The 19,495-nt window shown below is 37.7% G+C and overlaps 1 protein-coding gene across 1 annotated transcript; it reads right to left on the bottom strand.

The window, feature by feature from the left end:
* Positions 1 to 214: 214 nt before the first annotated feature.
* On the bottom strand, positions 215 to 13,581 carry LOC110875432 (helicase protein MOM1). Its single transcript, XM_022123634.1, has 13 exons — positions 13,399 to 13,581; positions 10,881 to 11,318; positions 10,202 to 10,457; positions 6,858 to 6,906; positions 6,505 to 6,735; positions 6,196 to 6,369; positions 5,201 to 6,113; positions 4,961 to 5,097; positions 4,515 to 4,619; positions 2,600 to 4,441; positions 1,989 to 2,510; positions 1,684 to 1,897; positions 215 to 1,603 (listed from the first exon to the last, which is right to left on the bottom strand). Exons 2-13 carry the CDS (start codon positions 11,305 to 11,307, stop codon positions 540 to 542), a joined length of 5,934 nt encoding a protein of 1,977 aa, XP_021979326.1. The 5' UTR covers positions 11,308 to 11,318; positions 13,399 to 13,581; the 3' UTR covers positions 215 to 539.
* Positions 13,582 to 19,495: the final 5,914 nt, after the last annotated feature.

Raw genomic sequence — 19,495 nt, 5'->3', positions numbered from 1 at the left:
AATGGTGGGTATTGAAGTTCTAGGGAGAGAAGAAGGAAGAAGATTGGATAAAATTGACAAAAATACCATTCTTTTTTTTTAAATTTTGTCACATGATTCTCCCTAGCCAAACTAAACTTCCTATTTAATCCTCTCCCTCAGATTATACACTAACAAGACTATAAAGTTGATGCAGAAACAAGGCCGTGAAGCGAGTACCCAATAAACACGAATATAAAGTAGAAACACGAGTTGAGTTCACGTATCTCATGCACATAGAATCATACAAAAAGCTTAAAAGTCATTTTCGTGATTATCTCTTCCATAATCGTCTCAAAATCAATAAACTAATACTGAACCGGACTAATAATAAGTATAAACATCTTAGGTAGGGTAGATAAATGCCTACTCTTGCATCTCTACAAAACAAGTGGTGCAGCTCCACTTCCAAAATACAACATTCTAGACCGACCTCTACAATTGCCCATAGCTAGTTTAAGACTGCGTGTAAATTCTTTAATTAAATATATCTATATAAACATCATATGTTAACCAACTAGTTAGTCATCATCGGACAAACAAACCAGATCATGGGCAGAAGAGGAGGGTGCAGTACCCTCTCGAACGTAATCGCTTACGTCCAGTATGCCATTCTGTGATCTTAGATCACGTTGAGGTGCCGTAACGTTAACGTTAACCCAGCGAGGAGGAGGAGCACTGTCCGCAAGCCCATTCAAGTTATCAGATGGCTGTGTTTGTACCAAAGGTTCAACAGGCGCCGTTTGTGGTGAGGACGTTGAAAGTGGCATAACAGGGGACTGAGATGGGCCACTTGTGACATCTGGACATTGAAGCATTACCCTCCGGTGAGTTCCAGCGTCAGGAGTTACAGAGGGCGTAGATCTCAGATGTGGGGCCCGTGCCCGAATTTCAGTGCTAGCAAGAGATCTCATATGTGGGGCCGGAGCACGTGGTTCCCGGTTGACCAAAGGTCGCAGATGTGGGGGTGGAGCACGGGGTTCACTGCCCAACAGAGGCCGTATATTTGGGGGCGGTGCACGGGGTTCACTGCTAGGCCGTATATTCGGGGCTGGTGCACAGGGTTCACTGCTAACCAGAGGCCGTATATGCGGGGATTGCCGACGGGTTTCGGTGCTTATCCGAAGATTTGCAGCAGACATGTCAAATTGCGCGATACTAGGTGGTCTCTTATGCAAGGCTGAGAGGTGGTTACTCATGTTAATGCCAGGTGGCGGCCTGCTAGTGGTAGGTGTGGTTGGAGTAACCTGGTTGACAATAGGTGGTGGTCTTGTAGTAGTGGTAGGTGGGGTTGAGGAGGTCAACTGGTCAACCGCAGGTGGTGGCCTACTTGGTGCGGTTAAAGAGCCTGTATTGGACGGTGGCCTATTTAGTGTAGGGGAGGGGGTTCTGCTTGGCGTGCTTGAGAAGAGAGCCGCGGGCTGGTGGACAATTTGTAGAGGCAATTGCGGTCGTAGTTGTGATTGCGGCAGTGGCGGTGGCTGCGGCAGCAACGGGGGTGTTTGTGGTGGTGACGATGAAGACGCATTGTGGTAATGCCTAGCAGATAGCCTGTGAAGTTGTTGCATTATTCCAGCCTGAGATACTACAAATAATAACAATCGTATTCCGTTAAAATGGAGAAAACAAAAAACAATATACGATTTTTTTTCCATGTAAATATACCTGAATGCCCAGTAAAAGTAACATCTTGACACTTAGACTTGAAAGCCTCGGCCAATATTTTGTTCATGGTGACTCTATTAATATTGGTCTCAAGTTCCATCGTTTTTGAGTTGTAAGCTGCATCTGTTTCTTGATGTTTAGCTTCATACTTGAGACGTATTTGTGCAACAACTTCCGCTATTTCCTTATTACATTCAGTGTCCAGCCTTTGTTTCTGCACGAAAAGTAGAAAACAAAACCGATGGTATGATGAAAATATGATCAATGTGAGTTAACTTATCAAAGTATATAAATAAATGACTGACCATTTCTTGATAGCACTTGGATATTGTATCTTTCGCTGTGGATAACCGCTCTACTTCAGCTTGAAGTGGATCGGAATGGTTTGGCTTTTGAGGGCTCACTCGATTAGCAATGGTATCAAATATGTTTAGTGCATTAACTGGTGGTGTGGGTGCAACGGATGTGGCCACACGAAGCTGTTGTTCCTCGTGAGGTGGCTCAGAAGCAGGGACAGGGTTTTCTTCCGAATTTTCTACAGGCTCTTCACAAGTGGGTTCAATTAATGGCTCGCTTGGTGGAAGTGTGTCAGATAGATTTTCAGCAACCGTTGGATCAGTAGATGACGGGATATCCGGTTCATTGTCTGGAATGATTTGATCAACCATTGGATCAGTAGATGACGGGATATCCGGTTCATTGTCTGGAATGATTTGATCACGTTGACTGGCACCTGACGGTTGCAGATTACCAACGTTAATTTCTTTGTCTTGAACCCCATTGTCTGGAAGTTGTTGTTCAAGTTGAAGAGGGTCATTTTGGATTTCCTGAAATGACCAAAAATAACTAATTATAATTATGATAAAGATGACAAACAAAATAATACCTTCAACTACACAAAATGTAAAGAACATACTGGAATGATTGGCTCTACACGATCTGAAGCTGGAGAAGAAACCGGCTGAGCTGAGGGTGTTTTGTCTTGTGATACGGCTGCACACACTGGACCAGTAGATGTCGGGATATCCAGTTCATCGTCTACAATCATCTGATCGAGTTGACTGACACCTGGCGGTTGTGGATTACCGACATCAATGTCTTTATCTGGAACTCCACTGTCTGGAATGATTGGCTCTAGATGATCTGAAGCTGGAGAAGAAACTGGCTGAACAGATGGTGATTTTTCCTGTGGTATGGCTGCACCCACTGTATTACCACTATCGAAACCACACGAATCATTGTGGTCTTCATTAGCGTGTAATGCATCAGGTCGTGTAATGTTATCTTCAGCATTCTCTTCATTATCAGCTGGTGTTGCCACCTCAGCAGACACAACACACGGTAGCACATTGTTTGGGCTGGTTTCATTCTGGTCCCCACTAGCATCTGGTGTGTCAGGCTGAATCTCCCCCTCTTCAGGGCTCTCTATGCCGCATGTGCCAGCTGGCGTTGCCATCTCAACAGATTCAACTTCTGGTGCCACATCAATAGTTTTGTGATGGTCTTCAACAACATGAGATGTATCAAGGTCTACAGTGCCACAATCATCATTTTCTTTGTTGCAATTTCCAGCTGGCATTTCAATGTCACCAGTGTCGACATGTGGTGCCATATCATTCGCACCAGTTTCATGATTGTTTTCTTCATTATCGTCATTTTCTTTGTTGTCATTTCCGGCTGGCATTTCCACGTCACCAGAGTAAGCATGTTGCGCCATATCAGTCGCACAAGTCTTGCTATGGTCGTTTTCATCAGGGCCTAGAGCGCCTTCTTCATCATTTTCTTTGTTGTCATTTCCAGCTGGCATTTCCACGTCACCACAGTCAACATGTGGCGCCACATCATTTGCGCCAGTCTCGTTATGGTCTTCAACCGGGTCTTCAGATGCTAAGTTAACATTTTCATGACTGGAGTCAGGTTTCTCTGCCACATCATGACCAGAGTCGGCTTTCTCTGCCACATCATGACCAGAGTCAGCTTTCTCTGCCACGTCAACGTCCATGTCATCATCACCATGCTGCTGAGCTGGAGCTCCAATCTGCTCACTTGATGCTGCATCAGCCATCTCTTTCTCAGAAGTATGAGAACCAGTAGACTCAATATCATTAGCACCTTCACACACAGGTTCATCCTGACTTTGTGCTTCAATTGTGTTTTCAGGTAAAGTGGGGGCCACCTCAGCGTTTCCAGAATCCGCCACCTGATTCTCATGTTGGGACCCATGCAACGAAAAATTATTGTCAGCCACCACCGGACCCTCCGTTGCCAGCCTTGTTGTCGTTAACTCTTTAAGGCGATCCTCCCACAATCTTTTCTGTAAATCATGTTCTTTAAACTTGTTGGCAAATTCTCTCTCTTTTATTTCAAGTTTTTCAGATCTTAGCGAGGGATTACTGTAAAGTACATGGATTAGCGCCTTCTCCACTTTGTATTCATTCTCTAAACTCGCCCTCTTTTCATCCCATTCTCTATTAATCTTCTCAAATGCGTCTACACCCTTTCTCGAAACATTTTCATCGGATACATCAACATTCGTCATATGTTGACTCTTTTCAACCCTTTCTGGTGCAGGAACACTATCTTTTAAAGCAGGAAGAACTTGTGTGTGCTCTAAAAATGTTTCCTTGACTTGTTTCAGCTTTTTGTACACGGTTTCTGCTTGTTCTTCCTTGCAGCTGAAATCAAAGTGCTTCTTTGCAAGAGCAAAGGACTCACTCCTATCGATTTTATATTTCGCTAGAGAAGAACCAATCCAACACTAAAAAAATCGTGTCAGTAAATTTATGAAATAATGTAAAAAAAGGAGCATTCAGTTTGTTAAAAGATAGTACCAGTGATATCATGAAAGCCTGTAATATACTTGTATCATCCTTGCCGACGATAAAATTTTCAAGGACATATTCAAGAAATTTTTCCACTATGATCTTCACATCCTCCTGCATTTAGAGTCGACTAAATCTTATTACTAATTTATCTTTATTAAACAAGTTACATAAGCATCGAAACAGTAGCAATTTCAATTTGGGATGTGTTTTATCTCAAACGGGTCAATTAAAAAAATGTTAAACAAACAAACAGGTCAAACGAGTTGAAAGTCACCATATAACCTTCCAAATCGTTACAGTCTAAAATTTGAATATTATTGAAATTATACTTGTACTCTAGCATTGATTAACTAACAAGTTTTAGAAAATGGACAAAAGTGTTTGCAGGTCAACCCAGCCAGTTCCGACACGTATTAAAATCACCGAATTCAACACAATATGCAAGAACGTACCGAAAACTTGAGAATGTCGCAAAGCTCAGACACAGTAGGCTTCAAGAGATCATACATACTTGTTTCATCATTGACCGTGGTTGACCAAAACTGATCGCCAGATGATGACTGAGACTCATTAGTTGCTGCCGAAACCCCTGAAATAAGTTCAACAACATATCAAAATCTTAAACTACAAGACACTCTATTACGGAAACAAAAAACATATATATTTAAAAAAAGACAATATTTCTCATTTACCCGCATTTACTCCTCCAGTTTCCCCTTCAATTACGGTCTTCAGTTGAGCAGGTTCAATGGTACCATTATTTACAGTTTTCCTACGTGTCTTTACACCACCACCACCATCAATATCACTTTTTCCCTCCAAAAAATAATTAGGTCTTTTTCTTTGACGTGGGGTCGATTGAGATACAAATTTCCACGCTGGCAACCGTCCCTCCAATAGTTTTTTCCAAAATATATAAGGCTGGTCTCCATCAGGTAAATGTGTTTTTATCTCACTATGTAACGGGTTACTTTTACCATAAAGTCCACAATTTTGAACTTGAGTGATGACCGATTTCGATGTTGTATCCTTGCTTTTACTTTTGTGAGAGAGTATATACAAAAACTCCTCCACTACATCCTTCAGAAAAGATTCTTCAGATGAGATACATGCAACAGGCTGACTATGAAATTTGGTCAATTTGTCAAACAAGTCAGAGGCCCCCCACGTGAGCAACGCATCATAATTACTCCTTAAATTTTGTGACCTGGTACCGAGAGCCACATTATTCTCTGCTAGTTTAAGAATTTTTTCTTCTAGGGTGGATAAAGAGTATAATCGGAATATCATGATGTGTTCCGACTGTGAATCGATAGATAACCTTTGCAATGATTTTAAATCATTTAAGGGATTTATATCACTGTCGAATACGATGATAGCATCCACTGACGATAACTTAATGCTCTGATGGCACGCTCGAGATTCTAGTAAGAAAATAAATTTAGTCATATCTTTATTGAACATGTTTACTGCAGCTTGCTTCTTCGTAGAGGTGTTTGGAACCCCATCCACAAGTTCGTATGAGTCTTGACCAAATCTTCTATAGACAAAATCAGCTAATATGTCCCCAATCAAAAGAGAATTGCTTGAAACACCACTTGTAGGCTATATTATAAAAATTTCATGAAATGAGTTGGACTTTAATACCTTAAAAATAACAAGAGGATTGATTTATACTTATAGATACCTGAAAAAGAATAAGCACTTTGCGTTGTTGTTTTTGGAGCTGAGGTAGTATGTGGTCAAGAAAGTGTAGTTTGCCACTTGCTTTTGTGCCAACATCTACCACCATACTCTGGTCCTTATCCTTCATAAGCAATTGGTTAACTTCCGGATCCACCGTGTAAGGGTGATTGCAACACTTCAAGGAGGAAAAATAGAAAAAAAAAAAGATAAATTAAACTTTCTTACGTATTATCCAAAATTACTACTTTAGCATATTTCAGATTAAAATACTGCAATGATGAAGTGATAGAGCTAGAAACCTAGAACAAACCTTTCGGATGGTAACAAAAAGGTCCTTAAGAGCCCCGAGAGTATCACTTCTTGAGTTTGTACGAAGAGCCGTATCATTAGAAAGTAGAGTAGCACAATACTGTTCAAGCTGCACGTTTGAAATCTGAACAGGAACCCAAAATTCTACAAATTTGGAATTCTGCGTGTTGCTAGAAACATCATTGTTCTCTGCATTCTCCATGTTACCAGCTGCTTGGCGTGTCTCTGTAACCTAGGGCAAGATTAGAAAAAACATCCAATGAGTGTGTGAACGTTCTAATCATAGAAAACTTTTCTCATATGATCTAACTAGAGATATATTTGAATCATAAAAAAATCAAATGATTGACGAACCTTGTGACAAGTGTCATGTTCCTGCTGATTCTCTGAATTATGTTCAATCCTGCAGGATAAGAGTAATTAATCAATGTGGGTTGCACAAATGGTATAACACAAACGATATTATCATACAACTAAGGTTGTATTCTTGTTTCTAGTTTCTGCTATGAAGAGAAACTTCGATTTATATACATCAATGTAGGATGGAAGAAATATAACAAACTCAAAATACAATAAGATCAAGCCTAAATTGGATACTTAAAGCATGGTTAATACTCTAATGGCATCCATTGACATTGCCATATGCTAAAACATATTCCAATTTGTAAAAAATAAAAATACAAAATAAAAGCCAAAAGACAATCAAATGAACAGGCCCGCATAACATTTAAATGAAAATGATGAAATACGAACCAAGTACAAAATCACATGCTTTTAAGATGGACTCTACAACCAAATCAAGCATCTGATACGAATCCAGAGATGGGTAATGGGTCGGAGACACAAACGGTTGACCCGGATGTATCAGATGGATTGATGGAGGAATTAATGGGGTTTGACCCATTCACACCACTTTCCTAAGACCGCGGGTTGTGGGGGGCTTGGGTTGGGGGCATTGCTCGACACGTGACGGGTGTGGGGTCCATAAGGTAATTCTTCAAAAGAAGGGGTGTGGGGTGGCGTGGCTTCGGCTGGCGTGGCCAGCCATGTGGATTTTGATATATATATATATATAGGGTAAAGATCCTGTAAAAAGTGCTCAAAGTGTAAGAAGTGTGAGAAGGGTATTATAACACTATATATAATACTATATAACACCATATAAACACCGTATAACAATATGTAACACCATATAATACCATATAACACTATGTAACACTATATATCATTATATAACAAATATAACACTATACATCTATCATAGACATGCTATCAGACAACCTATAGTGTTATATTTATTATATAATGATATATAGTGTTACATAGTGTTATATGGTATTATATGGTGTTACATATTGTTATACGCTGTTTATATGGTGTTATATAGTATTATATATAGTGTTATAATACACTTCTCACACTTTTTACACTTTGAGCACTTTTTACCGGATCCTCTACCTATATATATATATATATATATATACACACACACACATATATATATAGAGGCCGGTTAATGTACAATAGGGCTTATCGTACATTACGTACGCGATAACCCTAGCCGTCAGATCTTCATCTCCCATGCGATTTAATACCTCCATGCGAACTGTACGAGCTGTGCGAATTCAATCTTCCACATGCGATTTTCTCCATCTACACACCCCATGCCATTTTTCACATTACCCCATGCTAACCATTTTTTCACATGCGATATTCAATTTTCCACATGCGATTCTACACACCCCATGCCATTTTTCACATTACCCCATGCTAGCCATTTTTTCACATGCGATATTCAATCTTCCACATGCGATTCTACACACCCCATGCCATTTTCACATTACCCCATGCCATTTTTTCACATGCGATATTCAAATCTTCCACATGCGATTTTGTCCATCTACACACCCCATGCCATTTTTCACACTACCCCATACTAACCTTTTTTTCACACGCGATATGTATTGAATTCGCACCAGATCTGCACATCGAACGGCTGGGATGATCGCGTACGTATCGTACGATAAGCGCATTTGTATTTTACTCTTTACCTATATATATATATATATATATATATATATATATATATATATATATATATATATATATATATATTGTTTTAACTATTTAAAATTTCATTTAATTAAATTAACACACTAACTAAAATAGAAGATTGCATATAATAGGACCAGTAGTTTCCATTTTTTCTTATCATCATCATCATCATACTCAGTAAATCCCACCAATAGCAAAGCTAAGGTAGGGTCTGAGGAGGGTAAGTTGTAGACAGCCTTACCTCTACCCCGTAGGAATAGAGAGGCTGCTTCCAGTGAGACCCCCGGCTCCTATGTAGCACGGGAACGGGTACGGGACTGGGGTACGGGGACGATACGGGTACGGGGAACGGCAAAAATTAAAAATCCAAGATACGGGTACGGCAAAGATATGGCAAAAAAAAATTATAAAAAAATAAAAATATATTAAACAAAGACCCAAATAGATATATATTGATGTATACAATATATAAAAAATAATGTTATTTTTAAAATATACATAAAATAAACAAATATTTAGAAGTTGAAATTTATTTTAATGTTTATGATGTTAAAGTTATACAAAACAATTCGATGATGTTGTCATGTTTTTCAAGGAGTGTTCAAATAGATTTTTTTATTAGGATTTTAAGTGGGCCATAGACCAAAACATAAAAGGCCCACCAATAGAAAAATAGGGCTTCACTTTCGTTCATCATCAGTGCATCTTCCAAACCTAACAGAACAGCACAATGAGCAAGCGCTGCAAACCACCGGAGAAGAATATCATGGCCAGCTTACCTTCTTCTCTTCTATTTTCTTTCTTCTATGGTGAAAATCAGAGGAAGCGTCCCCGAAACGTCAAACAGGCGTCCCCACTTTCCGGAATCGTTTCGATGCCGTCTCCATTTTCCTGGAAACGTTTGGGGGACGTTCCCATGGTGTCCCCATGGCGTTTCCGTCCCCAAACCGTCCCCGGGACGGGTACTCAATGATCCAAGCCGTCCCCGTGCTTCATAGCCCGGCTCGATATCATTTTTTCTTATCAATGATATGTTTATCAATTTAGTGATTGTAATTGGAGACTTGCCTATCTTGAATCAGGCTAATTTCAGTAATTAATCCACCAATTATTTGCTTTCAATTTTGAGTTCTATGAGCATCATACTTGACTTATCCCAAACCTAATCACTGTTTGCTTCACTAAAATAATAATATTGTTACCTATTTTAATTAAAAAAGATACTAGCAATGCCTAATTTGATTATGGAAATACTATTGTTGCTTCTTTACATATTAACCCTACGTAAGCCAATCTATCAAATGCGTGCGTTATAAAATGTTAACGTTACCTCTTTCCAAAATTAATTGTAGATCTAGGTAGTCAAAAGCGCAAGGGGCAAAGGCCTCGCCATGCAAAACAACCGTACACACGAGACACGAAAACCAAGCGCAACTAATATATACAAGCACATTTGTTTCGGAACCAGTAACACGTTTAGGAACCGCAAGAACAGCATATGCATGTGTAGTGCATACAAGAATGCTAACCAATGGTGGGATAGCTCTAAGATATCCCAAAAGCTCAAAAGAATGTTAAGCACTCATAAATTTACCTAAACTAATTAATGCCAAAAAAATAGAGTGATTAATAGAAAAAATTACCTGTGTGATGATGTGTGGGACAAGTGGTTGTCACTATTTGCAATATTTCCATTAGATTGTGAGACGTCACCAGCATTTTTTTTCTCCACATCACCAATTTCAACTGACTTGCCGTCTAGAGATTTTGTTTGAAGACAATCACCATGTTCTATTTGATCTGAAACAATCACTCTTCCCTCCAAAAGCGCGTTATGATCTTTACTAGGAGCTTCTTGAACTCTTATGCTATCATTGTGTTTTAGCTCCTTATCCACATCTAACATGCCACAAGAAAATAAATAAAATAACTTTAAAACTATAATAATAATAACATATATATCAGTTTACAAAGAGTCAAAGAGAAAAATGTACATAAAATATAAAACAATTAACGGACTTTTAGTTATTAAAAGCACTTGCTAGTATTAGCTTGAGGTGACTTATTTTCAACTTAGTCGACAGAGGAAAAGTTGGCAGTCAATTCATTCAGAACTTTACAAGTACAAATCACTTTTTTTTATCTAATTAAGTGATTGCTATCAAGAAAAAACTAACACCAAAACCACTACATGTTCATAATTTAAGAACGTGTCAAACATTGTGCCGTTGTGGTACATACTTTACTTACCATTTATTGTAAAACAGATTATCTTAAAAGATAACATGATAATGAATCGTAAGGCAAAATAACCGTAAGCACCTGGTTCAGTTCTTATTCGTTGAGATTTGAATAAAGCCTTATAAGCATCATATTTCTTCCTTTTCCTACCGCCAACATCTGAATTCTGCTTTTCAATTTTCTTATCTTCGATAACATTTTCTGAACTCTGCTTTGAATTGTTTGCAGTTTTCTCTTTTGTTGACTTGTTTGGTAGTTCAGTCATCTCAACCGATTTCTTACCTCTATCAGACCTCCTCAAAGGACTGGACTCCATCTGTTTCTCAACTTTCTCGAGTTTATTTTTAACAGGCGAAGGATTTGGTGATGCTTGCTTTTGAAATCTTTCGGACTTTCTAGAATTTACAGGACTTGACGTTGTTTGTTTTCTTGATGGTATTTCTCTACCTGACCTTCTTAAAACAGATGCATCGGCTGATCCTGTGATTTCATCTTTCTTCTTTGCCATCAGTATGGAAACTGCAAATGCAACAAAATTAAAATCTACAAAATATTCACAAAATCCAGTAGGTGTGTAAGAACTGATTCTATAAACCAATGTCTCAAACACAAACACCTGGCGGACACCATTTATTTAACCAGGTGAGACACCGATTACTTGTAATTTAAACATCAGCAAGGCATGATCAAGAATAAGAAACCTGATCTAGTACTACTGGTAACATGACATGCAAACTGATAGAAACTGAGAAATATGATTAATTAAAATAGGGAAAATAAGGGATAGTTAGCCTGATTCGAGATAGGCAAAAAAACAAAACAACAGCACACCAATTTTCACCTAAAACCTAAACACGCCATATGAGGCGCGCTTTTTTGCTGAAAAACCCACACTGAGGCGCGCGCCTCATGTACATGACCCATTTTGTGCAGCAGATTGTTGTAAATCATGCTTCTCAGGCTGTACATGTATGTAATTTCAATATTAAAACATATTTACAGCTTATTTGTGTCTAAATATCAGGTAAATGATCCTAGAAACCTATACAATATATAAAAAAAATTATAATCGCCTTGCGTCTCGCGTACGAAAAGCCCACCGCTTTTGCGCTCTGCGCTTTGCGCCTCGGTTTTAGACCTCGTCGCTTTTGTGCGCTTCGCGCTTTTTAAAACCAAGTCAGTAATCCAGCAAAAAACCAAAACAACAGCACACCAATTTCACATGCATCAAACAACATTGTAAGCATAATTAGAGCCGAAGATGTACTTTACTACTATATACAAAAAAAAAAAAAAAAACCAAACTGTAAACAGATTACAACATCTAGGTTTAAAATGGAATGTATGGTAGTTGAAGCACTCACATCCCTAGGGATGAGCATTTAGTATTGGGCATAGTTGTTAATGGCGAATAGCTATAAATTGCGGGCGCTATTTTATAAATAGCGATACACTAGAAAAAAATTTAAAAAACTTTGATATGTATATTATATCAAAATACCCTAGTATATACGCTATTTTACATGTATATTTATTTCACAAATTCCTAAAATCCAGCTATTTTATAGCTATATTTAATCGCTATATATATTTAAATAGATTAAAAATAAAAACTGAAGTACCGCTATTTATGGCTACATACCCTGTAGCAGCCTTCAACCTATACGCTATGCTATTTGCTATAGCGACCATAGCAAATGCTATCGACAACTATGGTACTGGGTACTAATACCGAACTTCTCGTACCGAATTATTTTCGGTACCGATTCGGTACCCACTTTTTAGCGATTTCGGTACCGGTATTTTACCGATTTTACCTTCAAATACCAGTACCGTACCGTACCGAACATTTTCGGTACCGGCACCCCATTTTGAGGATTTTCGGTACCAGTGCTTTTAGTATCGCTACTTTTGGTACCGGTACCGAGCTCATTCCTACACGTCTTATTATCCGTCTCAACACAATCTGTATAATTTAGGTCAGAACTTCAAAATTTTCACCTAAAACCCTAAAAACCTAAACACACATTATGATCATCATTTCTAACCTCTCTAACATGCATCAAACAACAATGTAAGCGTGATTAGAGTCGAAAATGCACTCTACAATATACAAACAAAAAAAAAAAACAAATTGTAAACAGATTACAACATCTAGGTTTAAAAAAAAATGTATGATTGCTAAATCACTCACATCTCATCCCCAATCTCAACACAATCTCTATAATTTAGATCAAAACTTCAAAATTTTCACCTAAAACCCTAAAAACCCAAACAATTTCACTATGAACAATCCAGCAAAAAAAAAAAAAAGAAAACCTAAACAACACACAGATTTCACATGCATCAAACAACATTATAAGCGTAATTAAAACCGAAATTCTACTTTACCATATACAAAAATTGACCTAATATACAATTTAGTCTAACAAATAAACACATATACAGCGTAAATCATCAACAGATGCACCGAATTTCAGCAAATGAGAGTGATTACATAATCAACACGAGCTCCGTTGAATATTGTACGGAATTTCATGAATAATTTGAGAAAGTTAGGGCGTGTGTATTGAAATTGGAGTTAACCGATGAAACAAACCTGCTGCAGTTGTTAGTTAGGATCGTGAGAGAGTGTCATACAAACGTCGGTAATGAGAAGTTTCCGGCGAGTGAAAAGGTCTCCGGCGACGGAAGTGTGAAGGAAGGAATATGATGTGAAGAGACGGTACAGAAATTGGTTTTGAAAGAGGTTAGGGGAGAAGATATTCACACTTTGGGGGTGTTTGGGTTACTTATTTTGGAGCAACTTAACTTATGGCTTATTGACTTATAAAAGTTAGAGGCTCTTTGATAGCCTCTTAATGGTTTAAAATCTTTGAATGAATAAGAGGTAACCTCAAGTCTGAATAGTTAAGAGGTAACTTTTGAATGGTAAATCATCACATGTCACATTCTTCTTGTGACAATTGGCACAAAACCGGTAACTTCCGTACACTTTAATTATTATTTAATGACTGCAATTATGTACTTAAATGTCAACATTGACTGATTAGATGCTAAGCAAGTGAATTCATGCACGTTGTATACTGCAAAATATTGTTTCATGCAATCGAGAGCGCTGCGTCAGAAATATTAGTAAACTCACCGGTAAGACACACTGTGTCAACGGAACTGCAGAAAGCAGTCAGACATTAGAATTGAGGCCTAGGTGTAGGTCCTACGACAAAGGTACATTAAAACCCAAGAGTACATATAAGGGTTGAATTTATGGTCGTTACGAAAGCTAAAACACGCACTAAAAGGCACCCGAAACACACTTTAAGTGCAGAACTTTATTAAATTCAGCACAATTCAGCTTTTAACAACATAAATATTGTGCAGAGATGTCGTTTTATCATCCAGGATATTTCCCTAAGTGACGGGAATTCTTTGTGTCACTAAAAATAACACTAACGACACTTTAAATGCTTATTAAGCACTTTAACGAATCAGTATCTAACCGAACAACCGAACAATTTGATTCGATACCGATTTCAAGCTTTAAATCACTTTCTGGAAGGTTATACGCAAACTGGTGCTTAAACGCAATCAGTTTAACGCGACGTACACTTCAGAACTGTGACGTAAGCCAAATATACCCTAAATATCCCTTACATAACTTAGAAATAAGTTTCGAAGGATTCGGTATGGCGAAAACATGTTTATTTGAACTAAAGAACTAATTACGACAAAACTGCGAAACGAACGTTGGTGGCCGCCCGGATAATATTTAATCCCACAAATATTCTGTTATGATTAAAATTTTATTTTAATCAGGTTCGTGTTGAAAAATAAATTAAAACGCTTAAAAACGTTATTTTTCAAGTTTAAGCGCGTACCGTGTGTTCCTACGCGACACAGTGCTTACACTGCAAAACGCAGACAACGCAGCAAACCCAGGAATATACCAGGAATATGCCAGGAATATGCCAGGAATATGCCAGGAATATGCCAGGAATATATCAAGAATATACCAGGAATATGCCAAGAATATGCCAGGAATATACCAGGAATATGCCAGGAATATGCCAGGAATATGCCAGGAATATGCCAGGAATATGCCAGGAATATGCTATATGGAAGGTCTATAAATACCACCATTCCATCACTCCATCTTCACTTCCCTCTCTCCCTCCCTTGTTCTCGGCCCAACCAAGCACCACCGCCACCCTCATTTTCCAACATCATCCATCCATTCCAAGGTGATATTGAGGAGTAAGAAGGCCACTAACGAAGCTCGGTGCAAGCGGATCTTGAAGGACCTTCTTCATTTGCTTTTATCCACCTCTTTTGTCCTCTTGAACTCCCCTAGCCTTGTGCTAGTAGTAAGTGCTTCTAAACATCTTCTTGTTCTTGTTTATGATGGTTAATAGATGATTTAATGGCTAAAAATCATAAACACTAAAGATCACCAACTAAAAGTCTTGTAAAATGATGAACTAATGGATAAAAGGAAAGTAATGGTGTAAAACTTGTTAAACTTGTTTTGTGATGATTATTTTGTGTTGTTTAATGCTAGTAGTAGTTCGGATCGTCATCTAACCCGGCTAGGTTACGTTCATAGAACATGAACTAGTGTATGTCAAAGTATGAAAAGGACTAGATGATGAACACTACTACACAATAACATGAACTTGTGTAAAAGTAAATTTTCTTGTAAAATGAAGTTCTAAACTAGTAGATCTAAAGATCTACAAGTGGTATTTTCGGGAAACCAACTGTAAGATGAAACCATGTTTTAAAACCGGATCTTTCATGAACTAGAGGTGTTTTTATGAACAAACAAGTGTGTGGACACTTGTGTAACAAAAGTTTTAACAAAGAAATAATTTTCGTAAAAACCGACTAGAAGTTGTGAAACTTCATATTCCTTAAAAATAAAGTTTTTAAGAAATTAAACTTATTTTTAAAGATAACAAGACTTACTAAACGTGCTAGTAAGTTACTACACATTTTTGTGAATATTCAAGTTCATGGAATATAGGAATTAGTATATATTGTCGGTGATTATTGTTGAAGATTGATTGTTGATGAATTAAAAGAAAATAAACACATGTTTTGAAAACATGGGAAACCTCCATTTTTAGGGGAAACTCTATCAAAATTTTTTATAAATTTTTACACTTAGAAAAATATAAGTATTTGAGAAACTTATTCCCTAAAAATGTATTAAGAGTATTACCAAGGTTTCCCTAAATTTTTGTGATAAGAAATAAGGATTTCTTCAAGAATAAAAATGGATATAAGTATGTATATTTTTGAGAGAAAAATATATATTATTTTATCACCAACTTTTGTGCTAAGTGTATATAGTATGTGTTATACGTGCTAGCGTATTAAAACTTAAAAATACACTAAATACTCATGAGGAGTATAAACATAAGAACACACATACAACATACAAGAAACATAATTCGGGTGCAAAATGCAAAACACGAGATACTTAAATTAATATGTGAGGAAATAATATAAGTAAGATGCTTAGTTAAAAATATAAAATATTTTTAACACAACAATACGAATACAAATGAGAGTGACTGTACTTGTGCGACGCAAGTCTAGTGACTAACGTTAAGAAAACACATATAGGTCGCGACGTTAATTAAGCAAACCCGGTGAAGTTTACGACGCACAGGAACGCAAAGTTGTGAGTTCATGCTCCCCCTTTTCTTTTAACTGTTTTTAGCTTTATAACTTGGGGGTGAAATACATGTTACAAATACTTCAATATTTACAAATTGATATGTTGTGTACTGAAACGAGAAGTACTCTTGGCGAAAACTAGTGCCAAGAATTGATACGAGAAATCGTGTCACGGATAGGGTACCATAAGCACCATTAATCGTGTACATACTAAGACCGCAGAACAAAAGGTTAGATCTAATGGGTTTCAGGGCAGCCCCACTCTTGGTGACAACTAGAACCAAGTAGTGTTTTTGTGTCTCAGTCGTGAATCGACTATAGAAAAATGCCTATGGTTTGGTGACTTCCTATGTCGTGTCACATGTTAATGGCTTTGCAACCCATTAACACTTGATACATATAGAGATACTTGACTCATTCATGAATACGCGTTTTGAAACAAAATACATACCATGTTTTTCATACAAAGTATACAAACGTTCAATACAAAAACTGCATGAATTCACACCAACATTATGTTGACGTTTTTTTTCCAAAACTCACATGTATTTCAGGTAATTAAAGGTGGATGTGCGCGCGGTCTTACTTATGCTCGTGGATGTCGCTATGTTTTATTTTCGCTAAATAAAGTTGTAACTCTTAAGACAATATGCTATCACATGTTGTAAACACTTGACTTATGTTTTGGTAATGTAATGTTTGAAGTTATTTTGAGCATATAGTATGTTTACCTTTCGTATGCAATGAGAACCTTTCATGATCACACCTCGTGCTTCCGCCGCAGAAATGTCACACCCCGATTTCCACGTGTCTCACCGGTGGGCCCGGTGGGGGATTACCGTGACGATGTTGGCAACAATATAGTCAAACCACACAATTATATAATGCACAGCGGAAGCATAATTTAAATATATAATTTCAACCTCTGATTGTAATATCAAAATGTATTACAGAAGTTGAATATCCACAGTGGATCGTAAATACAGATAAAGTATTGTTCCATTAGATACTGCAATCAAGCTTGCGAGGCTTATCCCGACGCTAGGGAGCTAATACCAGCCAATTACGTTTAGGTACCTGCACTTAATCTTTTTGGGGAAAATACGTCAGTTTACACTGGTAAATACATTCAACTGACACATTTGAAAATGTTTATCAAAATTGATTTGAATGCACAAGGCACAAACTCTTTTATAACTTGGGAAAATTCATAATGATCTTGTGAACGTTTTACATGTTCTTTTATGCGTTCAGTAGCCCGGGTCGTGCCGGGTTAAAGATTTATAGACACACCACGTTTGCGTAAAACCGTAGTACAAAAACCAACGGCTACGTCTTTTAATTTTAATGTCGACACTTTATACCGGGTGTACGCCTACACCGGGATGTCGATGGTCGTGGCCATTTCGTAAAATGATGCCAAGGATATCCGGGACAACGGTCATTAAACCCCCCAAAGGCTTATAAGCAACAAAACTGTTTAAATGAGCCGATCATATTTAATCAATTAACCACTTAAGCGATGGAATTATATAATGCTCAATCAAGCGGTATTAATATACCGTAACCCAAGCCCATATAGGGGAAATAAGTCAAAAGTATTTACCTTTGCAAGTATTAATCCTTAATTTAGATCAAGTCACCGATAGCTTTTACTGGGGCTCCTAATCTGGAACGAAGGTTTTAATTAACCTCTTAGAATCCTAACGGTCCTTGTATTAGCCGTAGCTTAAACCGGTTGATTCCGATATTTAGATATGGTTAATTCGCACGAAAAGGCGAAAACCGAGAATGGAGTATGATTTGGACCCAACAAGTTCGGAGACTTGTTTTATAGGGGTTTATAGTTCATACTCTGGATTTTGGGGTTCAAGTAATATAATTTGACCCATATCGGCTATTGCACGAAAACTAGTTTCATGAGCCGCACCGTGTGCGCAAATAGGCGAAACGGTTAACTATGAGAGTCGTACGCTTATTTCCTAAGTCAATATGCCTTAAAAGTATTTTGGTATCAGTAGGATACCTCCCGTAATGCCCGTAATGAGTTTAAGTTTATATTATGCCCCGTAGGGGCTTTTCGGTCATTTTAAAGACTTTAAAAGGGATTTTCGAGTTCTACAGGAAATCTGAGTTTCCCGAACAGCTTATAAAGCTTAAAATACTTTATTTATTATTTAAAACCAGTGGCAATTGGAATCGGGTCAAAAGACCTTGTAGAACTCTCGTTTTGGCCAAAAAGGGCATATTCGGTATTTACCGAACCGTAGCCATAACCACAGGTTATGAGCAAGGTAAAAATTATTAAAAATCTTTAAAATTCCCAAAATATTATTTTACCACAGTGGGTAAAAGTTTTGGTGACGAAAACTTGGGTTAAATGGGCGTTATGCTAATTGCGCCGTTAATTACAAAACTTTCTTAAAAGTGCGCCTTTTAGCATAACTCTCATTCTAGACCTCGGATTGACGTGAAACTTTAGGGACATGCTTATAATTTAACAAGCAAGGTTTTGGTCCGTTCACGTGTCCGAAATACTTGCTTTAATTTTAAAAGGCCGTTACGGTCAACTTTTAGGCGAATGACGGAAATGCGCTAAAGACTCGGATAACTCATGAACCGACCACAGAGGCTTATACCAACATGTGACCTGGTCCTAAGAGAGTCCTAAGGTATATTTATACCTCACTAAAACGGGTCAGAACTGAAGTCAAAGCAAAAGTCAAACTTTTGCGACATTCGGCTCCGAACCGGTTCTATATAGTAAATGATCGATTCAAACGAGCGCAACATGTTTATATACTTATTATCATGTTTTATGATTATCAAAACAGGTTCCATAACATATATATTACAGATTATGCTTAAATCGCTAAAATAGCTTTCTGTTGACTTTTTAACCGCACGTTTGACTCGATATTTGACATAGTTAGAGTGGTGATCAGGGGGAACCATTTTAGAGGTTTAATACCCACATAAATACCAACTCATAACCATTTTTGATTCGTCATAAG

The sequence above is a fragment of the Helianthus annuus genome, chromosome 1 (genome assembly GCF_002127325.2).
Source record: "Helianthus annuus cultivar XRQ/B chromosome 1, HanXRQr2.0-SUNRISE, whole genome shotgun sequence".
NCBI lineage: Eukaryota > Viridiplantae > Streptophyta > Magnoliopsida > Asterales > Asteraceae > Helianthus > Helianthus annuus.
This window is presented reverse-complemented; position numbering and strand designations above follow the sequence as displayed.